The 26,708-nt window shown below is 39.5% G+C and overlaps 1 protein-coding gene across 1 annotated transcript in view; it reads right to left on the bottom strand.

The window, feature by feature from the left end:
* The window catches only part of ANOS1 (anosmin 1), a 138,037-nt gene that overhangs the window by 54,246 nt on the left and 57,083 nt on the right, over positions 1–26,708 (bottom strand). Inside the window, exon 3 of the mRNA XM_069849964.1 lies at positions 1,359–1,421. Within this exon, the coding sequence (XP_069706065.1) occupies positions 1,359–1,421 (63 nt within the window). The remainder of the gene's footprint in view (positions 1–1,358; positions 1,422–26,708) is intronic.

Below are 26,708 nucleotides of genomic sequence, written 5' to 3'. Positions count from 1 at the left end.
CCTGCTCTCCATTACAAGCCTTTGAAGTTCTAAATTTAGCTTCAACCGCAAAACACTAATCAGAGAGGGATGCTCACTGGTTTTAACTAAAATAGAACAGTGTTCTACAAATATTTTCCTTTTAAACCAATTTTATACGTATTTTCACCCATATCTGGAAACATTCAGCCTGAGTGAGAAGTGATATACGAGAATGACACAAATTAGATCCACTAAAACAGCTTTAATACACTACCCTAGAGTTTTGTATATGAGGAAGCAGCAATTAATCTGGGTTAAAGAATTCTTACAAGGATTGGTTTTCATGAGAAATTTTTAGGTTTTCTTCTATTGTAACTACATAGATCAGCAATCCTTATTTACACATAGCTGGATCTAAAAATTGGATTTTAGTTGAAATCACAGCTTTTCCTAATAATCTTCATGATGCTTAAAATCATTTTAAAATCAGATATGCTCTTTTACCAAAAAAAGTGTGCCCACAGTGATGATGGAGGAGTTAAATCAGTATAGCAGTGAGACCAATATATTGATTAAGGTCAATTCTATTTTTTTATAGTAAAAGTTGAAAATCTTCATAGACATGCAGTTTCATAGACTTGCACAAGGTGCACCTTTATATTGATTTCATTATAATAAAGCAACATTCTATTGAGGTATTTCCATTCTGTACTAAGAAACACTTAAGAAATATAACAGCTAACATCCTCCAACTCAGCAGAGCCATGTTTCAAATCCAACAAAATGATCTTCTAATTTTTGTTTATCTGATTTAGGTTTGCTTATTCACAAGGTTATTGTGAGACATGATTCAGAAACTGTTTTCCAAAGACTTGTTCCTGAATTTTTTGATATATATTTTGATATATTTTTTGATAGTAGACTTCTGAACTAAGAGTTCACAATCCAGCTAATACTGGAGAGATATTCTTTCAGAAATCAGTCTGACTTTCATATACAGGAAAGACAACTTTTCTAGCTACACTGCACAAGGATTTTCACACAATGGCATTTTATCTTTTAAACAAAGACACTCTTTCTCACATGGCCAGAAAAGACTGAAGGGCATGTGGTATAAATAGCAACTTACAGGAGGGATTTAGTATTACCTTCTGAGAGAAGCTACATAAGTGTGACTGGATCAAGACTTAAAACTTCAAGCTGAGATAAATTATTTGGTCAGCAAAAACATTCTTTATTTATACTCAATATGGCTAAATTGTTTTATGCTTATCCATTCAAATGAAGGTGAATGGTGTAAAAATCCCATGTTTGTTAGCTGTGTCCTTGAAGCTAATTATTTAAATTAAAGAGACAGCTAGAACAAAGTGAGAAACAGTGCCCTTAGGCTGACGTACCTCACAAAAGCTTTGGCAATGGTTTTTCTTCAGGTCCCAGGACTCTTTGCAGGGCTCCATGCACTAGGAAGAATCAGGTGGCAAAGAAGTGTCAGAAATAAAAAGAAATAAACAACCACAAATTGCTTCATTTCTTCTCCAGTTGTTCGCTTGGCCCAGAGAAAGTTAATAATAATCTTTACAAACCACTTCTCCTGAGGATAAGATTGCATTATTGAGTCATGGTGTCAGAGCAAGGTCATGCCAAGCCATGGCTAGATTACAAGAAACATTTCCAGTATTCCTTACTGTACAAGGCAATTGCCTCACTTGTTTATATGCCATCCTATTTTCCGCCTTATTGAATCAAGGTCCAAACATCATTTAACATCATGTCACTGGGTCACAGAATCAATGTCAAAAGCACTACTGTAAACTACAGAAAGTTAAATCTTCTCGCTGACCAGCCTAAAGGTTATATGGGCACATTGTTTTCTAAAGCAAGAAACTATTTTGTCAAGCAACTCAGAAGAGGTTTAACCACTATTCCTGTATAAACAGACAATGTTCTCTGGTCTGTTAGCAAAACTACTTTATTTCAAGTACCACATTATCATTTCTTCACCTTCAGCCTCTGCTGCAATTGTCATACAGAGTTGAGACTCAAGATCTCCAAACCAGAGTCAAGCTTCACAGCAGAGCATAAAAAAAATCAGACTATTAAGAGCATTTCCTGCAGTTGAAACATAAATTTAGAGCTGCATCCAGAAACCTTTTCTTTGTTAGACAGATGATCTTGGAAAATACTAGCATTGTTGCAAATTAATAAGACCTACTCCTTCTGGTAAGAGCAGAAAGATACTTATTGCACCAAAAAGAAAGTATTTCTATCTTTTGTTCCTCTTATACATACTATTAGATTGGATCCATATACATTTATGCTATTCAAAACCAAGCATAATACATATAGGCTGTATCTCAGCTGGTCAGCTGTATCATTAATTTAATCTTTTAAAAGTTATGCATTTTTATTACTAGCAACGAAGCCTGAAAATATAACAAAATCATTAGTCACAGACGTTACATATTTCAGGAATGAAAAATATCAGCCAAACATTTCCTATGTATATTTTAGTATTTTAGACCCAATTTCTAGCTCTTCAAAATTCAAAATGAGCTGTATATAGAGCAATTAGGATAAATTATAACATATCACTGAAATCAATGTATAAATGGTAAAGGTATAAATAAATCAAGGTATAAATGCTGTAAAGTCACAATGGGCAAGGTTTTGATCACACTTGGACTTTGTCATTGATCCCCAAGGCTGTCAGGATTTCCATATCCTTCCCTATCCCGATTCTTTCTTCACTCCTGCACAGCCACACAGAGCATATTTAAACCATCATATCTATTGTCTTGAGATGAGAACCAGGACCAAGTGCATGGTGACTGTATTGCTGGACCAGCTTCCTTGCAGGTTCTAGAGCAGAACAGCTGGTACTCCTGGAAGGAAATACCAAAATGTTGCATGCCTCAGAGGGTCCAGTTCGTTCAAGGCATTTGTACCAGGATGTCTTTAGCTGCGTGTAAGTAGGCTCCAGCATTTGGTGCCTAGTCTGGCTGCAACTCTGTCTTAATAATCACTCAGAACAGCCCAGGGTACTTTCAGTTGAGTCTGCGCCAATTTTGACATCTAAAACTGAGCAGTTGGGCTCCCAATTCCCTCTCCCCCTCCTGCTGCTCAGGGAAATGGGAAAGGGAAATGAGAGGAAAAAAGACTTGTGGGTTTGAAACTAAAACTTAAAACAACTTTAATGAAATACTACTACTACTACCACTACTAAATATACGAAATTGCATCCCCATCCCACCCCTCAATGACTATACACTGCCACAAATGCTGTAGAGCAGACATGGGGAAGGGGCAGCAGCAGGAGAGAGCTGAGCTCAGGAACCTCTTACAGCACTCCACCAGCTTGAGAATGACCTTGGTTACTACAGGAATAAGTATAAGCAATTCCGCACATCAGTGCCCCCTTGTTATCACTTCTAGAAAAAAACAGCGCCTGAAAAACATACAGATAACTTTCAGAAAACGAAGTTAGACAAGACTTAGCTGAAGTTAGAAAACTAACGCTACTTTAGCTCAAACTGTAACAGTGTTCCAGATCCAATGTGTTACATACACACTAGGCCTGAAGTGTACATTGTGTACATAAATTTGTCTTTTTCCTGACACTGAGCTTCCCAATAATCTCTCTGTCCTCACACACTTGAGCCTGTCTCATTCTGTTCAACTTTCTCATCTCATTTACAGCTATCACTCTGAGCTGCAACTTTTATCTGCAAAGAGTTGTGTTTTTCTTTCATCTATTACGTGATTTGCTATGAATGTGCATCAAGACGAGTCTACTGAAGAACACACATTTTGCAGTGCTGTGCACAGTACTGAAGTAAAACTTTTCTCTCTCCACCATGGATCTTCCCCTTTTCAGACCTCCTAGCCAACACAAGCAAGAACATCTTTTTATCTTATATCCAAGTCTTCAGAGAATATAAAAAAGCATACATCTTCAAATTTAAAATTCAGATACTATATTTCTAATGAAGTCAATGCAACTCAAAAAAGGCCCAGCCCAAGCTCCTGAAGACCAAGAGGAGTTACTTCACTGGTGTTTAGCTTAGCCTTGATCTATGAAAGCAAAGCAGAGTGTATTTCTCACCAATAAGAGTTTCAAGGAAATTCTAAAACACACATGAGAAAACTATGCCTGCCCAATAGGTGAACACATCCAAGTTTTCTGGATTAGTGTAATTGTGTGTACCTCTTAAAAGGATACTGAAATCCTCTAACAAGGATAAGGAAGAATTTAGGCCAAGCAGCAGCTGGCAGCTGGTTTTGACTCTACATAATTAAAAATACCTTGAAGACACTACCACCCACCCTCAGAAGCTAAACTTAGGTATCTGGATGACACACCACCAGCAGGCAGGATGGCAGCAGCTTGGGAAGTCTCCTAACAGTCCATGCAGCAGATGTTACTGGTCCCTTGAAGCTACCACTGGCTGCCACCCTGGCACCACTGCAAAAGCTGCTCTGCTGCTGGGCGTTGGGGGTAGAGATATGAAACACAACACTGGAACCAGTCATTATGGGCTGGTAGCACTCTTTGGAAGATGATGGGTGTCAATCACACTGGCCTTGCTAAACTGAATCCTCTTAAAGCCCCTGTTCCATCATCTCCTGTGGTTAAACCTGGAAGCTGTAGGCTTGCTTTCTTAATTCAGATTGCTTCAGAGTTGGTATTCAGTACAAAACAATTACCTAAAAGGCCAAAACAATTCCTAATAGAAAGCACCCTAGTATCTCTGCACATATGTGTGTATGTATATCCACACACATGTATATGAGACATTATTATAGAGCAGATAATCAGACTAATAAGTCTGTATAAAACTACAAAAAAAGGCAAAATACTATTTCAGTCAAGGAAGAAGGATTACTATTGCTTTAATATAGTTTGGTTTATAATTTTTAATTTCATAGTGTCATAGTATCATACAATCATAGAACGGTTTGGGTTGGAAGGGACTTTAAAAGATCATCTAGTTCCAGCCCCCCTGCCATAGGCAGGGACACCTCCCACCAGACCAGGCTGCTCAAGGCCCCATCCAATCTTGCCTTGAACACCTTCAGGGATGGGACAGCCACAGCTTCCCTGGGCAACCTGTTCCAGTGTCTCACCACCCTCATTACGAAGAATTTCTTCCTGTCTAATCTAAACCATCTTCTTTCCACCTTCTTACTGGAACGTCACTTATTTCCATTAAAGTGTTCCATGGAAGTCTCCTTGCTGGCTCTTATTCCCTCAGGAGCCCCCAGCACATCTCCACAAGACTTGAACTGTGCTGCAGTGTCCCCAGCATGCCCCAGGGCAGCAGGTGGAGGGGCCACACCAGCACCCCATCCCTCTAAATGTTCTGTGTCCTCCTGCAGCTTGCCATAGGCAAGCCTTATATTATCTCCCTCCCCCTTCCCATCTAGTTTAAAGCCCTGCAAGCTCCTGAGCAGCAGTCTGAGGGCTGAACCAGACTGGGGAGTTTTCTAGCGATGTCCCTAACCCAAGTTCCTGGGAGGCAGCAGACCTCCCTCTACATAGGGTCTGTTCAACATATTGGACCCTCTGTTCCCCTCAGCAGGGAATCTCCTACAACTATGACTTGCTTCTTCTTGCTTGTGGCGGTTGTTGCAATATGGGGTGTGTGTCCTTCTGGCCTTGGCTCCTCCTCTGGTGTAGATGGATCAGCATCCGCATGATCCACTGGTTGGTCCTCCACAGATAGAACATCAAACCTACTGTGCAGAGGAATCTGGGGAGGGGTGGGCAAGGCAATTTGCCAAAATTTGTGCTGCCTCATTTGTGGACTAGAAATTTCTTTTTTAAAAAACTTGCAGTTAAGGGCCCTGCAAGAGAACTAACTACATTTTCAAATATCAATAACGCAACTACGAGATTAATGCAGGACATAAGCTATTTGTATTATTTTAGAAAGGGATTTTCAAAACAGTCCACAATTACTTTTGCTTAGGAAATGTTGTCTTTGACCCAAATAGGAGAGTTACACCAACACAGAAATTTTGAAAGTCTAGTGAACTGCAAAACACTATTTAAGTATTGAAATAAATATTTATTCAAATATTGTATATTTCTTCAAATATTGCATTTCACAGAATCACAGAATCACAGAATCACAGAATAACCAGGTTGGAAGAGACCCACCGGATCATCGAGTCCAATCGTTCCCATCAAACACTAAACCATATCCCTCAGCACCTCGTCCACCCCTGCCTTAAACACCTCCAGGGAAGGGGATTCAACCACCTCCCTGGGCAGCCTGTTCCAGTGCCCAATGACCCTTTCTGTAAAGAATTTTTTCCTAATGTCCAGCCTAAACCTCCCCTGGCGGAGCTTGAGGCCATTCCCTCTTGTTCTGTCCCCTGTCACTTGGAAGAAGAGGCCAGCACCCTCCTCCCTACAACCTCCTTTCAGGTAGTTGTAGAGAGCAATGAGGTCACCCCTCAGCAACAGCTGAATATTCATAACTATTTAAACATAAAAAAATATTTATTTCAGAGTAGAAGAGCCTACCGTCAGTGTTTTCGTGAAATAAGGGTTCTTCCTACACTAAAGTAGAAACAAGTCATATGCAAGCTATCATAAAAAAGGATTAAATCAGAGTGTTATATCTGCAATATAATTATTCATTTTATTATTGTTCATCATTCCAGTTGCTCACAACAGCAAGTACAGAAACTAATGTTTTATGTTCATACTATACATTTAAAACTTTTGCTGTCCTCAGGTATTTAATTAATCAGAACCCAGATGGTAAAAAGAAAACAACAACAACAAAAAAATACCTTTCAGTGTACAGGCTTCTAAGAACCTGCCATGTCATGAAGGCAAGTACCTTAAAAAGGCATGTACTCACTTCTAAACACTGAGCAGAGAACAATCTTCAGGTCAGGAATTTAACCAAAGCCAAAGGATACTATAGTGTTCATCACTCCTGAATTACTTTGTGATGTGCACACTTAGATATACGACTGCACCCAAGGGAATCACGAGAAACTTGATTCTCAATTTGCAAATCTTAACACAGTGGCAGTCAACACAAAACTAAACATAAGCAGGCAGTGAGAGAAAAATAACTGATTTTGAGTTTTTTCTATCTTCACTTGCTCTTTATAACTAGGCATAGAAATTGTTTTGTGTTACAAAAAGTGGACTATGAGGTGTTTGAAGAATACAATTTTTTGGTTTGAGAACTGTAAAAGAACAACTGAATATTTACCCAGCCCAAATCAATTAATAGCATGCTGACTTGGTAGAACATCATTAGGTATTACCAATATCAAATCATAGAACATAATTTCTTTTGAACAGTTTGAATAACTACTTTCCTTCTTTATTGTATGACTAATGAGAATCAGAATGTATTTACTGAAACTATTTCTCATGATAAAACTGAAGAGACGCACTGGGAAGATTTATAATTTAAATAAATTCAGTACAACAACTAAAAAAACCCAACAACTCTGCTTACTTCTGGATTATGTTTTCCCAAAGGTACATACACACAAAAAAACAATCCTCAAACATTCTTTTATTGGAAGATAAAACTCCTTTATTAATGCCAAAAAGAAATAAGAAATATCACTATTTGGATTCCTGTTTGAATCAATGATCAAATCAGATTCTCCAACAATGCATGAGTCTGACTTAGTACTTCTGCATTTATAAGGAGATGGTGTAACTCTAAAAGCTATATCTGTAAGGAATCATTTAGCAGAATAGGAAAATGCTAATTATACATAAAAGTAAGTAAGAATCGCAACTCTTCAATGATTTGCAATGCAACATATGAAAAGCATTATGGGATGACACCAATGAAAGGACTTTGGCTGCCTACCTTAGGAATGTACTTAATTCTTTTCAAAACATTTTCTCGAAGTATATTTGTACATTTGTCTCTTAACTTCCTGGGTAATGAATGTCCTCATAAACTTCAAGATGGACATTTACCTACCATAGATTCAAGGCAGCTTACTTGAATGCTGCATACTAAAATGAAGCATTTGGTTATGAAACTGAAGTTAGACATACTCATTTGGAGATAACTGCTCCATTTATTTTTTTTTTTTACTCTCCAGTTTAAATCTTTTACCAGGACTAAGGTATGGGCTGCCTATTCACCCAGAACAGAGAAGCGTGACTTTTTCCACATGAAATCTCAGAACTATATACAGTGAGAATTTTAGGAACTAAAAGTAAGGACTCCTAAAGAGGCAAGTAAGTGAATCCAGAACTGTGATGCAAAAAAAACTTCTCATTTCCACGATGGATCATTCTCGATGCTCTAAAAACGCCTTGTTTGATGGCTTGATCGATCAGAGGCTCCACATGAGTGGTTCACGGTTATCAGGGTGTTGCATTCAACCTTGTGGGCACACTTCCTAGCAATCAAGTGTCTAAGATGAGACATTGCAGCACTTCAGGTTTGAGCAGTTTCAGGTGTTTGTAAACCCCAACAGGTCAGGCATTCACTGTACACATCTGTCTTGCTTAAAACAAAACATTAGAGGTAGAGATGCACTAACAAGTCAGCCCCCCCAAAAACACGTGCCTAGAGAGAAGTGCTCAATTGCAGCATCAGTACCTGTCATATTAGCTTGTGGGTTGATACATGCTGCTCAAGAAGCCTCTGAGAATTTTGTGAGATCCATTTTAAGCCAAATCAATCTCTTGCTTCTCGGCCCCTTTTGCCTCTCCTTGCCCATTAGCAGACTGAACCGCCAGAGTGCTAATCATCAACTTCTAGAAATTTGGTGTGACATTTTAGCTTCTAAAATTCAATTACATTTAATGTAGACTAGGAGACATTTAAGTATCTTTAAATATTTGGAAGTCTAATAGGCACAACTGTGAAATGTATTCATTTATGTGCAACAGCAGTTTCATGTGTCTACGTGGAGTTAGTCTTCTGTTCATGTTACAGAGATTCTCATGAGAATTACACAAGTAATATATTTCCCTTGTAACTGAACGAACAAATGGGTTAAATGACAGAGAAAGATCCCCTGTCTGTGTTGCCTGTTCTTCTAACTGTAGGTCAGTGAGCATCATGATTTTGTGAAAAGGAGTGATTTTGTATTCGAGGATCAAGTCTTAATTAAATTAGTTACAGTTGGGGGTTATTCTGTGACATTATCTTGTACACTGGGAACCCAGCTGATACTGTCTGAAAGTATTACTAATTGTAGAGCTGGTTTTGAATGAAAGCCAGGTCTTGGATTTTAAATGGTCACTGAAGAGTGTGCTACTTGGTTAGAGTGATCTGGGTCTAAAAAACCCTTTGAGGAGCACTTCTTAGTCTGTCTTGAAATGTATTTTTTGTTGTTCTATACCAATGACATCCTGACGTGCATTGTGATAGGGTAGATGACAAGGAACAGACTGCTAATGTGGACTTTGTGCTAGTTTATTCTCATTAACAGAAATGTGTGTGTATATATATAATACACAAAGAAAACAAAAAATCCTTCATTTGTAATCAACTTTCAGACAGTGCATCCTTATGTTTTAGGACAGATGACCACTTCATATTTTCCAGAAGTCAATTGCTCAGAAAAAAAGTAACAACAAAATACCTGGGGCAAGCACTGAAACTAAGGGAATGGTGTCTCTATTGGAGATGTAGTTCCAGCTACCTTAACTATTCTGAGGTCTCTTCAACTGTAAGGTAAAACACTGCAGCACAAACCTCCAGGGAGGAGGAGCAAATAGAAACAGATATGAGTAGTGAATAGCAACCCTACCACATTATATTATATCATATCACATCACACAAGGTTGTACCTGCAGTGGTTGGGATTAATCTGAGGCTAACACCCAAACAGACTTTTCTGCTTAATTTACATGTGACCTCATCTAGAGCAATTTGGCATTAAAGTACTGTGGGTTAAGTTATGAGGATACATTGTTCTGTGTTGAGCTCTAACATCAGAATAGTGAATATAAGGAATACAAGGAATATAAGATATCCAGCAGTGGTCTTAGTCAACAGAAATGAGAGCCATATTTCCTGGCACAATTTGGCAGAATGCTTATGAAAAGACTCACAAAAGTTGTATAATAGAGACCCAAAATAAGTCATTACATATGCAACTGAAATTTATTTTTAACAATTCTTACTTAGTCTATTTCGATTTGCAGGTGAAATATGAAACTTACGACACATTATTTGCTTTAGGTAATTTTCCAGGCATTGGATTATTTCTGATTTTTCACTACTTTTTTAAGAAAAAGATGATAAATGAGACTTTCAAAACGTGCTAAATACAAAAATACAAAGCAAGACCTTCAGCTAAGCTGAAGCCTTGACAGATACGAACAAGCCTTAGTCACCTCAAAATGGTGTTTTTTACTGAAATACTTATTATAATTACATTTCAAAACTGTCATTAAATGATTTTACTTATGGCTTCACATCCAAGCAGCATGCTCACAATAAATGTAAACTGTTTCTGCAGATGGGACTGTCAGTATCTCATAACAGACCACTAAAACCTTCACTTCATCAAATCATGCAGAATATAGCTACAGTATCTTCCAATTACAAATTCTAAAGGACATAGAAAAGTATAAAATATTATTATTCAAAATAATGTCCAAGTAAGTAAGAGAAGGACAGCATAATGACATATTTCTTTGAAGCTCTATTTTGCTGCTTGAGCACAGAGGTGGCCAAACACTCTATTTCAGCCATGTTTCCTCAGCCTCTTGCAAGGCTTAGACATCCAGTTACTGAAGCAAATTACAGCAGTTTGAGATGCAACTGTCTCCTATCTGTTACCAGCATTTTGGAGACTGGTCTGGTCATTCCAATGATCATTTCACAGCAGAAAGGACCATTTCTGAGAAACTTTACCTGCTGCAAAGTTGAGCAGCATAGTTTAAACTGCTATAGCAAACAGCTACATTCAATGTGTATTTACTTTACTTGGGTGTAGAGAGACTAAAAGCACACACATGGACAGGTATTACTGCTGTCCACAGTTATGCAAACTTGCTATTATCAAATGAGCCCTTGCAGTAAAGGAAACTTTCAGAAGTGCTGTTGTTGGATACCTAACAAAAACATGAGCTTGAAAAAGTTATTTTCTTTTCTTAATTGTCCAGTTCATTTGAACAGACAAAATCAAGGATGCCAATACCACAATTTTAAGTGTTAGCAATTTGAGTTACTAAAAGCCTTCAATACCCTAAGCAAATAAAGGAAGTCTCATGACTTAGGATCACTATCAATACCAGTATTTCCTGGAACAGAGATAGGGAAAGGGCGAGGCACAGTATATTGGTTAAGTCTGTTCAGACTTTTGCATATACAGAGTAGTATTACAAGCTTTGTTCCTAAAATGGAGGCTCTCTGAAAATTCACCATTTCAAATCTCCATGTGCTCCAAAATCCTGAATTAGAGCCCCAGAAAGACCAAGACCCTTGCCAAGGACTTCAGGTCAAATTTTATCAAAGTCCATGCAGCCTTTACTGTAAATCATAGAATCATAGAATAACCAGGTTGGAAGAGACCCACCAGATCATCGAGTCCAACCATTCCCATCAAGCACTAAACCATGCCCCTCAGCACCTCGTCCACCCCTGCCTTAAACACCTCCAGGGAAGGTGAATCAACCACCTCCCTGGGCAGCCTGTTCCAGTGCCCAATGACCCTGTCTGTGAAGAATTTTTTCCTAATGTCCAGCCTAAATCTCCTCTGGCGGAGCTTGAGGCCATTCCCTCTTGTCCTGTCCCTTTTCACTTGGGAGAAGAGGCCAGCACCCTCCTCTCTACAACCTCCTTTCAGGTAGTTATAGAAAGCAATGAGGTCTCCCCTCAGCCTCCTCTTCTCCAGGCTAAACAACCCCAGCTCTCTCAGCCGCTCTTCATAAGACCTGTTCTCCAGCCCCTTCACCAACTTTGTTGCTCTTCCCTGGACTCTCTCCAGAGCCTCAATATCCTTCTTGTGGTGAGGGGCCCAGAAATGAACACAGGATTCGAGGAGCGGTCTCACCAGTGCTGAGTACAGAGGGAGAATAACCTCCCTGGACCTGCTGGTCACGCCCTTTCTGATACAAGCCAAGATGCCATTGGCCTTCTTGGCCACCTGGGCACACTGCTGGCTCATATTCAGTCGGCTGTCAACCAACACCCCCAGGTCCCTCTCCTCCAGGCAGCTTTCTAGACAGACTTCTCCTAGTCTGTAGCACTGCATAGGGTTGTAATATCCAGACTATCCAGAATTAAATATCCAGAATTAAACAGATATCCAAATATCCAAACAGATATCCAATTAAACAGATATCCCAAATATCCAGAATTAAACAGAAAGTGATACCTACCAGAAAAATTGTACATGTAATGAAGGTGAGAATCATTGAAGATGTTGAAAATGACGAAACAGTTCTGACATTAAGTGTTTGGAAAATAAATTACTATCAAAATAAAAGAGAAATCATATCATCACGCGGTAGCAGAAATGCAACCATTGCAACTCTAATCCTTTCAGAGTGAAATTAGTTTTCAATACTGACCACTTAGTTGCCTGGCACATCAAACTTGGCCAGCAGAAGTGTTTGTTTAAAAGGACAGAAGAACAATCCCAGGACGCTTTTCATGTTTCTGTTCTTTGTTACCAAATCAACATCATGCCCACCTACATCAACAGAAAATTCGCTCCCATTCATTCCTGACCAGTTCCTTTCAAAATTTGTTTGCAGTGTTTTGTACTGGCACGCGTACTTTCTTCTCTTTTCCTGTCTCATAGCCTACAGTTTAACGCTGTCATCAAAAAACCAACTTTGAGTTCTTATTTTGCCTGATGTTTCAGTTCCAAACATAGAACTCCTACATGCAAGACGAGTCCCCTAAACATAAAGTAATAGATGGAGCTTTGGCTCTCCTGTTGAAGCTCTTTTGTCTTGTATCAGCAATGAGTTGTTCTCTAGAGAAGAGCCTTAAATGTGGGCCTCTCATCTCGAAGGGGCACACTCTAGCAGCACTTTCTGATCCTCCCAAAGTTCTTCTGAAATACTTATAATAGGTACAAATATTTTGGTTATGCCTCAAAGCATTAGCTACCCTTTTTCACACTGTCCTCTGTTTTCTTCTTTGTTTCACCTTTGTTTTCTCAGTCAATCTGCTCTGGCCTTAAAATTGTTGTTCCAATTATCCTTATTCAAACTGTTGCCTCAAAGACCATTTTCCTACTATTCTAGTGATCCACTTTTATGTGCTGCACAAAGTGCCAATTAGTTTTATTTTTTCAAAACTCTTCCTAGCCCTTAGTCTAAATCTCCAGATTCTGAGGCTTCACCTGACAAGATACAGGACTTAGCATTGGGTATGAATAAACAAGTCAACCCTGGAGCACTGGTGAGCACACAAGGTGGCAAAGTGCATACATTATTTTACATCAAATGAAGAGCGGTCCAGCCTAAAAAGGTTAAGAATCTCTTCTCTAACAGACTTCTTTCTGGTAGTGATAATAGCTTTAGTTGTTTCATGCCTTCCCGCTTCTTTCTGTGCTTCTGTTTACTTGTGGAAGACTTTGGTAGTGCAGCCACCATATTAATGAATAATGAAATGAACTCTCTGAATTAAAAAAAAAAAACAGTAGCAGCTTTGCTTCTCTGTCTGAACTTTCTTCCTTCAGCCTGCTGTCCCACAATGCAGTTTACTGATAAACCGGCATGTCATATTCCACATGTTCCACCAATCCATCACAGACCAGTTATGTCAATTCTTTCCTCCTACTTTTACAGCTTCTTCAAGATTCCATCTATAACCTAGACAGTAAGGAACACAGTAGAAATTTTCTACTTGTACGTCCCTACTGTTTCTAGATCATTGTTCTTTGTCAACTTTTCTACGCAGACAGGGTCAAAAGAAGGTAATCTAGTAAAAAAAAAAAAAAAAAAACAAACAAACAAAACCAGTACTACTTACAGTTAACAATAAGGGTCTGCTAACTGTAACAGCTTTTCCCTTCTGGATATGGATAGACTTCCACAATTTGGTTCCAGTAGTAGTGACAGTGGTCAGCTGATGGGTAACATCATAAGAAGCCCATCCTATGTTATAAAATATCTCTCTCATATATTCTCTTTTTATTTCCTAATGGTTGATTATTTGCTTTAATTTTTATATAGTTCTTCTAAAATAAAAGTGATCATAAATATTTTGACATTTTATATATGCACAGAATTTTCATTGAGAAAACATGATTCTTTTAATCTCAAACAGGCAAGGGAAAGCCTCTTCAAGCTGGCACTTTCCCCTTCCAATCTGTTACAAGGCAGCTTCAGATAACCACACACAGTCTTGTTATAAACACCATCTTGCTATGCAACTTAAAAGTGTCTGTCAGAGCAGTGCCACTCTCTCCAATCAAAGTCAATTTTTTTGTTGCAGTTTTATAAATAAGTTAAACTAGTGAACTCTTCTGATAACAGATGATTTGAATTATACATCACCCTGCAAATTCACACATACATTTCTGAAAGGAAGAGCCGCAACTAAATGTTCTTTTTGCTTGTATCCACCACAGTACTATGGTTTTGTAGACCACCTAACAATCAGAGATGATGAAAAAAAGGGGGGCCCTCTTTGTCTAAATCATTACTTTGTTTCTCTTCCCTGGCTTTCTATTTCCCTCCCAGCACTACCATCACCATCAGAAACGACATATTCCGCATTACTAAATAGCAAGAGCCATAGGGCTTTTCACTTCTAATTTCACGCTGTAATAAAATGCAGTGGTTGTTTCACTGGGGGACCTGAAAAGCCTTCCTTTGTGAGGCTTATTTGACGGTCAGGTTAAGTATCACATTCTGGCAGCAAGCATCTGTGCATGCCTCTTCGTGCAGTTATGGCAAGGAGGGAGGAAAAAGAACAAAAAAATGACAAAGAGTTTGTCTAGAAAAAAATATTAATTCCCTACTATGAAGCAAACTATTTGCTTTCTATTGCTTGGCCTAAGTATTTTTAGATATATCTGCTGTCTGCCTCATTGATAAATTAATCAATCTAATTGTCGAGAAAGTTTTCAGTGTACCCAGAGCCACACTTGTTGCTTTAATGGAAAAATCTATTGACCTGAAGTAGACTGATGACATGAATTTCTGCAGGTGAGAGGAAGGGTGGGAGAAAGGGATCTAGAGAAATTTGTATTTATATTAATTTCAGAGCACACAAATTCACCAAAAAAAAAAAGGAAGGTAATCAGAAATAAAATCCAAATATGGTGTTGCTAAAAAGTATCAGCATCATATGTAGAAGAAATATTGCTTCATTCTATAAAAATATGTTAAAATTGTTTTAATACCAGGAACAAAACCCCAAAATGTAAGAGGAAACTCTATGAAGTGTTCTAAAATTAGCTTTAAATATATTCCTACTACACAAAGTCCCATGTTTAGAAACTCTATTGTATCCATTGAGTCTTTTGTAAAAACAGATAATGTGATTCCTTTACACAATAATCTCTTCATGTCTCTTAACGTAGTCTGCTGAAACACCAAAATGAGTAAAATTCTATCAGTTTTAAAACATAGAAAAAAACACTGCTGCACAGCACTTTAAATGTTATATAGTTTCACATATTATTTGCAAAAAAAAAAAGTGATTTAAATAATAGAGTGTCTGAACACTTTAGGAAATTCAAACAAAATAACCTAAAATAGCTATCTTGTTTCAAAGGAATTTCTTTCAAAGGTTATTAAATAAACGCCCTCCCTTCTATTATTTTTCAATGCAAGCTATATGTGAGCAAAAAAACCTACACTTATATGCTAAATTTCTTGAGAAGTATCTCCAATTGTTATATTTCTTAGGTTATGGTGACGTGATGGGCATAAGCAAATCTAAACGCTTAATGCCACCAAAAGAGGAGGCAGTCCTGAACTAGCTCTCCTTTGGATGTAAATGTGCTGAAACAGGCAATAGATGAGAAAGTGCCTGATTTTCAGCTGAATAAATTTCCCTATTCAGCTCACTCAGTAGCCTCATGAAAAAAAAATAGTTGTCTGGATAAGGGACATGCATGGAAGGGAAGGACAGAGGAGTCAGTAAACACCTCCCTAATTGACAGCCTGCACTTAAAACAGCTGAAAATGGTCATAAACCAACAGTCTATTCCTTCCAAGGCTGAGTAGTAAACGTTGACATTATGGTTTTGATAGGTAAGCGTGACAAATTGGCAGCAGGTTAATAAATAAATAGTTCTAATTAAACTACCATAGAATGTAACAAACTGTTAAATTAATCCTCAGCCTTGTGCTTGAAGAATCGAGCTGGATACATTTTCCCTGGCAACAGGCCAGGGTCAGACCACTGGCCATTTCTACTTCCAGGAAAGAAGGGAAGGAAATTTGGCTGTCCAAACTGTGCCACAGAAACATATCCTGGTTTCAGTGTTCCTGAATGCAGTAGTTCACTTCCGCAACTCAAATGGCCATCGCTGAATTGCTTTACAGTATAAATGTTAATTTGGCAAGCAAAATTTTCCTCAAGTATGAAATTTGGCTGGCAGAGAATTGTCACCAAATATATAGTTGGGGTTTTTTTAAACTTTAGCTTAGAAGCTGAGTATTTTGATTAATTATTCACCGATTTCTAACATTATTAAGATATACTGAGCCTTCTAGCAATGGACTACAAAACAAAAAGTGAAAGACTGATAGTAACATCCTTCTAGTCATCTTAAAGTGACCTACTGTAGTATGCAGATGTTAACACAATGAAATGGAATAATTGTGATAAAGGTGATGCTATAGCACAGCAAAAAATATGAAGTGGAAATCTGGGATATGTGATGCTTCATCTGGTTTCTGCCATTCATCTTAATGGGACTCTCGAGCAAGCTCTCAGAGGAATCAGAGAGAGTAAGAATATGGAAGCGTGTTGGTCTTAAATCCCTAGAGAACAACAGTCTGTAAAGCAGCAATTCGCATAGCACTCCGTATGCTGTTGATGAAATGGATGGCTTGCCTTTTATGTAGATATATGCAAGGAAATTCACATACGTTAATGAAGTATAGCCATAGGGTCACAGTGAGAAGTTATAATTCTAGATTAAATCAACATAGATTGCAGGTGCCCAGCACTCTCAGGAACTGACTCCCTGTGGTTGCTCAAAGGCATACTTAATCTCATGGTAACACATATCCAGATAACAGTACTAGAATGCTTAGTTTTGTATAGAGCATGTACCTGTGCGCTACTCTGTAGTTACCATCAGTGTAAACTGCAAAACTTGACAATTTTGAAAAATCTTCACTGAGGGCCCTGGAGTTGCAGTAGCTGTAACTGGATGTCATTTTCTACCACTCGTCTGAATAAAAACACAGTTATGTTGGGCAGTAGTGGTAAAATGACAGGTTGGAGGACCATGTGAAAAAGGAAAACAATGGCACTAGATGAGGCTAATAGAAAAGGAGTCAGGAGTAGAGGATGAACAGTTCTGCTTAACTTTCCATCCAAAGTCATCTGTAAGGATCACAGTGCAGCCTTGAGGATATATTCAAGTGTAATCAAATACTGCAGCTGTTCATTCTGTCAGGATACCTCCAAGTTTTCTGTTTCTAATATAGCTACATCTTTTAATGAAATCTTTAAGGGATTTTATTTTAAGAGTTAAACTCTCCCTTTGAAACCAAACATCAGGGAAGAAAGTACATAAGACAGCTCTACCTCTTGCCCCAACAGTTGGCTTTCTCCTGAATAGCTCACTCTAGATCATCCTCTGCCCAGCCACCTTACAATTCACTATAAAAACTGAAGCGGGCAGACAGCTTAAAGAAGAAGGCTTTTGCTGATCATGCATAGACAGATGGAGTGATCACAGTCTAACCACAGAAATTAAGTACCTCTGGTTATTTATCGAAGACAGGAAAGCTAGGTCGGTGTCAGCTTTGTATGTAGAATCTCATGGACCTTCAATGAATAGAAGAGCTAATATTCTTCATGGATTATGTTACCTTTGTCTCACTCTTATCCCATACTTTCACTCAGGGCTTATGCTGCAGTGAAAATGTAATATAAACCATTATTTTGCTACAGAAAAGGAACACTCTATTTAAAATCTACAGCAAAGTCATTATTGTGTGCTGTTAACTAGGTGGTTTACCCTGCCTCAGTAGGATCTATTGACTCTGGGAATTACCAACCTGTCAGCCTTACCTCTGTGCCTGGGAACTGTAGGGGAGGTTGGACTCATGACCACCTAAGGAACCTGAAAATGTTTAACTTTATGGTGAGATGCATGCCAGAGTACTGAGGGAATTGGTTGATGTTGCCAAGCTGCTCTCTATGACATCTGAAAAGTCATGGCAGTCTGGAGAAATACCTGGTGACTGGACGAAGGACCACGTTGTGCCCATTTTTAAAAAGGGTAGAAAAGACAACCCTGGGAACTACCGACCTGTCAGCCTCACCTCTATGCCTGGGAACATAATGGAACAGATCCTCTTAGAAGCTATGCTAAAGTACACAGAAAAGAGAGAGATGATTCAAGACAGCCAGCATGGCTTCATCAAGGGCAAGTCCTGCCTGACCAACTCAGTGGCCTTCTGTTATGGGGTGACCAGGTCAGTGGTCACATGGGAAAAACAATAGATGTGATCTATTTGGACTTCTCTATAGCCTTTGGCACAGTCCTCCACAATATTCTCTCTAAACTGGAGAGACAGATTTGAGGAATTGCTTGGATGGTCATGTCAAGAAAGCAGTAGTCAATGACTCAATGTCCAGATGGAGATCTGTGACAAGTGCTGTCCCTCAAGGGTCTGTACTGGGACCAGTGCTGTTTAGTATTTTCATCAATATTATAGACAGCGAAATCAAGTGCACCTTCAGCAAGTTTGCAGATGAAACCAAGCTGAATGGAGCAGCTGCAACAACAGAAAGACGGATGTCATCTAGAGGGACCTGAACAAGCTGGAGAAGTGGGCCTGTGTGAACTACATGAGGTTCAACAAGGCAAGGTGCAAGGTCCTACACTTGAGTCGGAGAAGTCCATAGTTTCAATATAGGATGAGAGACAACGTGATTGAAAGCTGCCTTGCAGAGGACTTGGGGGTGCTCATTGAAGAGAAGCTCAACATGAGCTGGCAATGCACACTCATAGCCTAGAGGGCCAACCGTGTCCTGGGCTGCATCAAATGAAGCGTGGCTGGCAGGTTGAGGGAGGTGATTCTACCCGTCTACTCTGCTTTTGTGCGACCCTACCTGGAGTATTGTGTCCAGTTCTGGAATCCTCAATATAAGGATATGGATCTGTTGGAATGGGTCCAGAGGAGGGCCATGAAGATGAACAGAGGGCTGGAGCACCTCTGCTATGAGGACAGGCTGAGAGAATTGGGGTTGTTCAGTCTGGAGAAGAGAAGGCTCTGGGGAGACCTTATAGCAGCCTTCCAGTACCTGAAGGGGGCATACAAGAACACTCAGGAGGAACTTTTTTACAAGGGCATGCAGTGATAGGGTGAGCGGGAATGGGTTTAAATCAGAGGGGAGAAGATTTAGACTAGACATTAGGAAGAAATTCTTCACAGAGGATGGTGACACACTGGAACAGGTTGCCCAGGAAATTTGTGGTGCCCCCTCCCTGGAAGTGTTCAAGGCCAGGATGCATGGGATCTTAAGCAGCTTGGTCTAGTTGGAGGTGTCCATGTCTCATAAAACAACTGAGAAAAATAAGATAAAACCAGTCTATTTTCTTTTATGATCTCATAAAAATTTGCATTTGCTAGAAAACCAACAAACAGCAGGGAACCAAGCTGCCTTTCTTGAAAGATAAAGTATCTTCTTGAGGTCTAAGTAGCCCCCAGAGCAATATGAGTTACCCTAATCTAAGAAGACAGGAAGCTCTGCAAACATTATCTTCAACATTCAAAGACACATGAGACCTCTATGTTTAACTGTCTGTGGGCACAAAATCCAGTAGGAACTGTGCTTTGAATGTGTCAGGTCAAAGCAAGTTATTTCCCCAGTGTAGAGACAAACTTCTGTGCCTGTATGTTGTCTTAAAAATTAACTAAGTGCAGGGGTGCCTGCCTGTGCCTGAGGGCCTTTTCTGTGGCACCTGGTTCAATGAGAGGGGGAGGCGTAGGAGTAAGCTCTGCTCCCCCACATCCTTACCTGTGGATCGGCTGACTGTCCTGGGCCGGCTGCTACAGAGTGGGGTGGAGGCATAGCAGCAGGTGCTGCCCAGCCTCACCTGACTGCCCTGGAGCCCCCAGACCTTCCTGAGGGAGCTTCTCCACACGCACAGCAAGACCATCCATCATATGCTAATGGGCCATAGACTTGCCCTATAAACAGAACTTGCAAGATGGCATGGAGTATGCCCACCGCCCCAACAGACCTGGCACGGAAGAACTACCGGACCACACATTCCTGAAGAACTGCTGCAGAAGAACTATCGGACCACGTGTTCCTGAGGAACTGTCATGCCCCACTGGAGTGGTGAACAGTTTTGTTCTTTTTTGCCTGCCATCTACTTCTTTTCCCCTCTCTTTCTTACTTATCTTACTGTGCTTTCTTTTATCTTTCCTGGCATTCTGGTCTGTGTTGGATCAAATCCAAGTTTTGTTTAGCAACCTTGGCTGTATTCAAGGTATCAGGTATTAATCTGACCAGATTGAGATCAGCTTTGGCAACTTTGGGAAGCTGCCACTCAGACAGCACCTGTGTATCTGGTTTGCTATTTTGGCTGTATCAAAGTAAACACTGCGTTTGATTTTACCCTGAGAAATGTGTTGGCCTCCGAGTTGCCACACAGATATCAAACAACCCTCTCCCTTTGACTGTGCAGATCAAAGGAGGGCTCAAACACTAGTTGTTGTCGGGAGCGGGACCTGACACCCAGACAAAGAGGTATCTAGGGCTCTGATATGAAATATAAAACACATTACGGCAATTAGCCTCCAGCTGCCACTGCTGAAAGGCAAACACCTTTTTCTTAGGTACCTGTCACATCCGCCAGCCCCACATGGATGGCTCCAGGAGTCTAGGGAAGCTCAAATGGAACTGAGTGCTCATGTGTGAATGAATAACAAAGCTTGTAGTCGGTTGACCTTGGCTGGATGCTAGGTACCCACCAAGCTGCGCTATCACTCCCCATCCTCAGCTGGACATGAGAAGAAAATGACAATGAAAGGCTTGTGGGTCCAGATAAGACCACTCACAAATTACTATCACAGGTAAAACAGACTAATTCATCCCTGGTATTCTCCACCTCCACCCACAAAGTGGTGCAGGTGGACAGCAAATAGGGGTGTGGCCAGTTCATCACATGTTCTTTCTATCATTCCTTCCTCCTCAAGTGAGGAGGAAGTGAGGACTTCTCACACTTCCCCTGCTCTAGTGTGGTATTCCTCCCACTGGTGACAGTCCTCCATGAACTTCTCCAGCATGAGTCCTACCCACAGGCTGCAGTTCTTCACAAACTGCTCCAGCACAGGTCCCTCCTATGGGGTGCAGTTCTTCAGGAACAGACTGCTCCAGCATGGGTCCCCCACGGGGTCACATGTCTTGCCAGCAAACCTGCTCCAGCATGGGCTCCTCTCCACGAGTCCACAAGTCCCACTAGGAGCCTGCTTCAGTGAGAACTCCCCACTCAGTCACAGCCTCCTTTGGGTGCATCCACCTGCTCCAGCACGAGGTCCTCCATGGGCTACAGGTAGATATGTGCTCCGCTGTCAACCTCCATGGGCTGCAGGGCCCTCCACAGCTTGCCTCACCATGGTCTTCACCACTGGCTACATGGGAATCTCTGTTCTGATGCCTGGAGCAACTCCTCCCTCACCTTCTTCACCAGCCTTGGTGTCTGCAAAGTTATTTCACATATTTTCACTCCTTTTTCTCACATGCTGTTGCGCAGCAGGTTTTTCTCCCTTCTTAAATATGTTATCACAGAGATGCTACCACCATTGCTGATGAGCTCAGCCTTGGCCAGCAGCAGGTCTATCTTGGAGCTGGCTGTCATTCGCTCTATCAGGCATGGGGAAGCTTTTGGCATCTTTTCACATAAGTCATCTCTGTAGCCACCCTGCTTCCAAAACCTTGCCACACAAACACAATGCACAGCCGTGCTGTGGGGTGCAGATTCAGACATCTAAGCTGCATGTCTACATAAGACATGGACTCAACTTCCCTTTAGCTGCTGGAGATCAGCCAATGGCAAGTGGAAAACTACTCAGTGAACCCAATATAGGTGTCTCCTATAGGGTGAGTTAAGTAGTAGCTCTCTGGAGGTTATTGACTGTACTAACTGGATTCCTATTGATAATGGAGGGAGCCTGGATACCTCCATCATGTATAAATTGTTTGGAATCCAACATTCAAGTGTTTGAATCTGAAGTTAGTACCACCATTGGTCAAAGTACTAATCATTTGCTTAGCATGGGGGGGATTATTGTCTTGAGAAACTATTTCTTACCCCAAAATAGTAAAATTCCAGAATATTCCTGAATTAGAATCCTGCTGTAACAAGTATTTCAGGCAGACATTTATAATCTTGTGCCTGTGTTACATTTCTTAAGTGTGAGAACACTCAGTCATAAAAGTAGACCGAAAAGTACTCACAAAGAGACTTCTGAACAGGACATAAAATATAATTGGGTTTGTTTCACAATTAGTCACATTTGTTACATGGTTTTAATCACTTTTGCTCCCTAAACCCAATCTGAACACATATAATCTTCAACTGTTGTAACCTTTCAAATATGTAGGCCAATGTATGAAACTACCAAGGCAACATTTTTCGCTTATTCAAACAAACTGTCTCAGTAATTTTATATTTTCCACAGTATTGCTTTGGGCAAGTGACTAGAGATTAATATGTAAGTACCTTAGGGTAGCCATCATATCTTTGTCTGAACAAATGCATCAGCTGATGCTGTATAATAAAACACCAATTGTCTCTTAACCCAAATCTCCACAAGACAGTTAGATAAAATTTTTCTGCCACCATGTAAAGTTGCCACTGCCCAGTGGCAAAACAGCTAGCATTCTGAAAATTTTTACAAAATTATTTGTGATGTATATATACGTATATATATAACGTGTGTGTGTGTGTGTATATATGTGTGTATATATACACACACACTGTATATAGACACATAGTCTCTATTGTAAATGCCAGTTGTGACAAGTCACGCCTTGAAGTCTTACCCTTTTTCAGGAATAGCGCAAAAAAGTTTTAATAGTGTTTTTTATGCACAACAGGATGAAGACTATTTCAGGATGTGACTATCAAAACATATTAATAATGTCTGAATGTGAAGAAATAGAATACCTCTCTCCTGAGTTTTACAATTGCCTAAAGGAATGGCTATAAAAGTCTGCAAGCATCTGACAAATGTATTCTTGAAGTATCCTAAAATTTGCTTACACATTCACAAAGAAACGACCTGTTTTATGGTTTAACCTCAGTGACTCAGTATCTTAGGGCCAATTTTGTGCTTGAATTAACATATGCAATGCTCATTAAAATCAATAGGAGCCATCCAGGCAACCCAAGGAGACAGAGTTTGGTCCAAAGTACCTTAAAAATAAATTATGTATTTGGCACAAATTCTGGAACGTTTAGACCAAGCCACTTACATAACAATATTTTCATTCGTATTCTTCAAAAAGGCAAGAGCAACACCAGCTGTCACAGCTAGTTTTCTAAATAAATCATTCTCTTTTTAATTTTAACCTTAATCTAATCTGTACCTACATTTTTAAGAAACTAATTCCAAATGATATCTTTTTTATTCCTTCTGTGAATACAATTTTCCTTCACACATTAAGTGGGGCTTGAAAATGATATTCTAAATTGTGGCCATTACAGTTTATTTACTTACTTCTTTTTCAGCCATTCCATACATCTTTTTCTTGTTCAGTGCAACTACTGAAATCCTTCCCAGGCCTGAATATTACCAACACAGACAGATATATCAAGATACTTTAAATATAAGAGCCTTTCCAGAAAATGGCCATCACTGTAGACAAAGATGGACTTCATGTGTATTAAAAGAATCTAAACTTCTTTAGTGTATTTCAGGCTTTAATTTGTTTACCTAAGACTCACAATGTGTACAAAATCGTTCCAATTTAGATGAAGCTTACAGTATCATATAATATGTTCTTAAACATAAAGCCTACCACATTTAACACAATAACGGTTGTGGAACGGTTGGACTCGATGATCCGGTGGGTCTCTTCCAACCTGGTTATTCTGTGATTCTGTGATTCTGTGTGATAATTCTGTGCCTTATTACATCATTACAATAGCAGCCCTGTAAGTATCTTCCTAGAGCAGTATCATGAAGTTCTACTTCTCCAATCTATACTGTCAAACTAGTTGCTAATATTTTTTTATATTTTTCTCCTCTCCGGGATCTGACAAGAGCATAACAAAGGTGAGGTGTTAAGACAATCAAAGTATTTTTAAAAAGAGAATTCTAGCTACAGATCATTATTACTCAGTTCTTGAAAATTGTCACTATATCTCACCAGGCACAAACCGAAACCAAGAAGACAAAGAGAAAACACACACAAGCCCCAGTTGAAATACATTTTAAAATGATTTATTGCCACTAACTGTTCTCAAGTAACTGACTTGCCCTGCAAATACTCTAAACTAAAGCTTTCATTTAAGAACTTTGTTATTTGCTTCATGGATTGTTTTGCCACATTTTGTCGTTTCCCACTGCAAAAGTAGCGGTAAATGTCGTATACTCTGTAAACCTCCATGTGACATTTCATAACAAAATAGAATACTCTGAACTTTATTTCCCAAGTTAATAATCTGAACTGCTCCCAAATTGCCCCCAAGAAGGATACCAAATCTCAAAATTTGCCATGTGAGTCTCCAGAAGTTACTTCCTTCCTGGAAGCATTTTACTGATTTTTATACATGACATACCAATGTACAGTTAGGTTTGCTTTTAGAAAAGAAGTAGAAATGTACCTTTAGAAGTATTGCTTTGACTACTACCACTTAATATACAGTACGGAAGATAGGGACATTCAATTTTTGAAACAAAGACTTCAAAACATAAAGAAAACAGAAGCAGACTAAATAGTGGCATCTACTTCCCAGGTTTACAAAAGGAACACTTAATCAGTGCAAAATTCTCACTATCCTCTCCCCACACATAAATATGTTTCAGGGTCTGTATATCCTAAAGATTTTCAGTGAATTTTTTTTTTGGGGGGGTGTCCCCCTCCCCTGCCCAGTTATGCCAGTTCCTTACAAAAGCTTTATTTGACTTTATGCAGATTATACATGCTACAAAACCCATTGTGGGGTTAACCTTCCAGTGCATTGCTGCTCGTAGAGCCATTCAAACCAAGCACAAACTAAGTGATTCAAAAATAGAACAGTGTTTTCCAATTCATTGGATCCAGTTTGGAAATTAGAGAAAGTGTCTTTACAAAGCAATCAGCGAAGGTTAAGTGAGAGGCATACAAAAGTATTACACAAGATGTAGTCAATAAATGCCATCCTCCTCCACTGTTATTAAGTACGACAAATGAGAGGATACTCAAGTCCCATTGCCCTTTATAATAAGAGTAAGCACTTTTGCAAAGACGAGCAGGTGAGGCTCCAAGAACAGCTTAAGCCAAACCAACAATAAGTAAATGTCCTGGTTCTGCCCTCCTGCTCTGTCTGGGCTGCCCATTGTGTTTGCTCTTTCACACTTCAACTGAAAAAGTGAACACACTTTCAGGCTGGCAATGCTGAAATCTCTCCCTTTGCTTATCTCCAACAGCCCAAGAAATTTTTATTCTGACGTGAGATGACCTTGCTCACTGTAAAATCAACATAAGGTAGCAGGACAGAACATGTAGCTAGGGAAAGGGAAGACTGTGCCTTCCCACATCAACTGATATATAAAACAGCCTCACAATCAGCCTATCCCAAAATGTCTCCTGTTCTGAATATTTCCATTTCACTTTCTATTAAAGTGAAAAAACCCTGAGATTTTAAAGTGACTAGCAAATAAAAAAAGATGCCGTTTTAATGCTTTTTTACTTCTGCTTCTGCCTTTAGAATATATGAACTGTCGCCATGCCTCAAAGAGAGCACTGCATTCTAAAATAATAAAGCCTTATTTGTCCTATTTCTGTTCAACATATCATATGCAGAGACATAAATTTGAGCAACCTGAACATCAGAAAATATATCCATGAAGAAGGAAGTTATGTCATCGTGCTGCTACATGACTTGTCTGGTGACCAAATTAACACACTGAAATTAAAATTTGATCATTAAACACCTTTGATAGAGACAACTTGCTATTAATTCAGGCAGAAAGCTTATACACTTCTAGACTGGATGATGCTATTTGCAATCATATATTCTGACTCTCTTACTTCAGTGTCAAACTGGTACAGGTACTAAGGAGCCCTTTTTTTATTTTTTTTTTCCTAATCTTATATGTCACCTCTTAACGAAATAGGTTATAAAAGTTGAAGAATTCACCAAGTTTCAACTCTGGGTTCACAGCTGCCTGCAGCAAGTGTTCCCAGATATCAGCAGGACTGTGAACTGCCCTTTTCTTTTCCCACTCTAGAGTGTCTCACCTTTTATCCCAACTACACATTATTTGCTCAGGATCTTCACAAGAGTCTTGGATGCACGCAACTTTTTGCAGTGCCTATTCTGGAGATATTCTCCTTAAAAAAGGCCAGGGGTTTCTCACGTGCTTCTCAGCAACATGAAGAATCCAGGCTGGAGGAGAGAGAGAAATATTT

This window comes from Phaenicophaeus curvirostris, chromosome 1 (assembly GCF_032191515.1).
Source record: "Phaenicophaeus curvirostris isolate KB17595 chromosome 1, BPBGC_Pcur_1.0, whole genome shotgun sequence".
Taxonomy (NCBI): Eukaryota; Metazoa; Chordata; class Aves; order Cuculiformes; family Cuculidae; genus Phaenicophaeus; species Phaenicophaeus curvirostris.
This window is presented reverse-complemented; position numbering and strand designations above follow the sequence as displayed.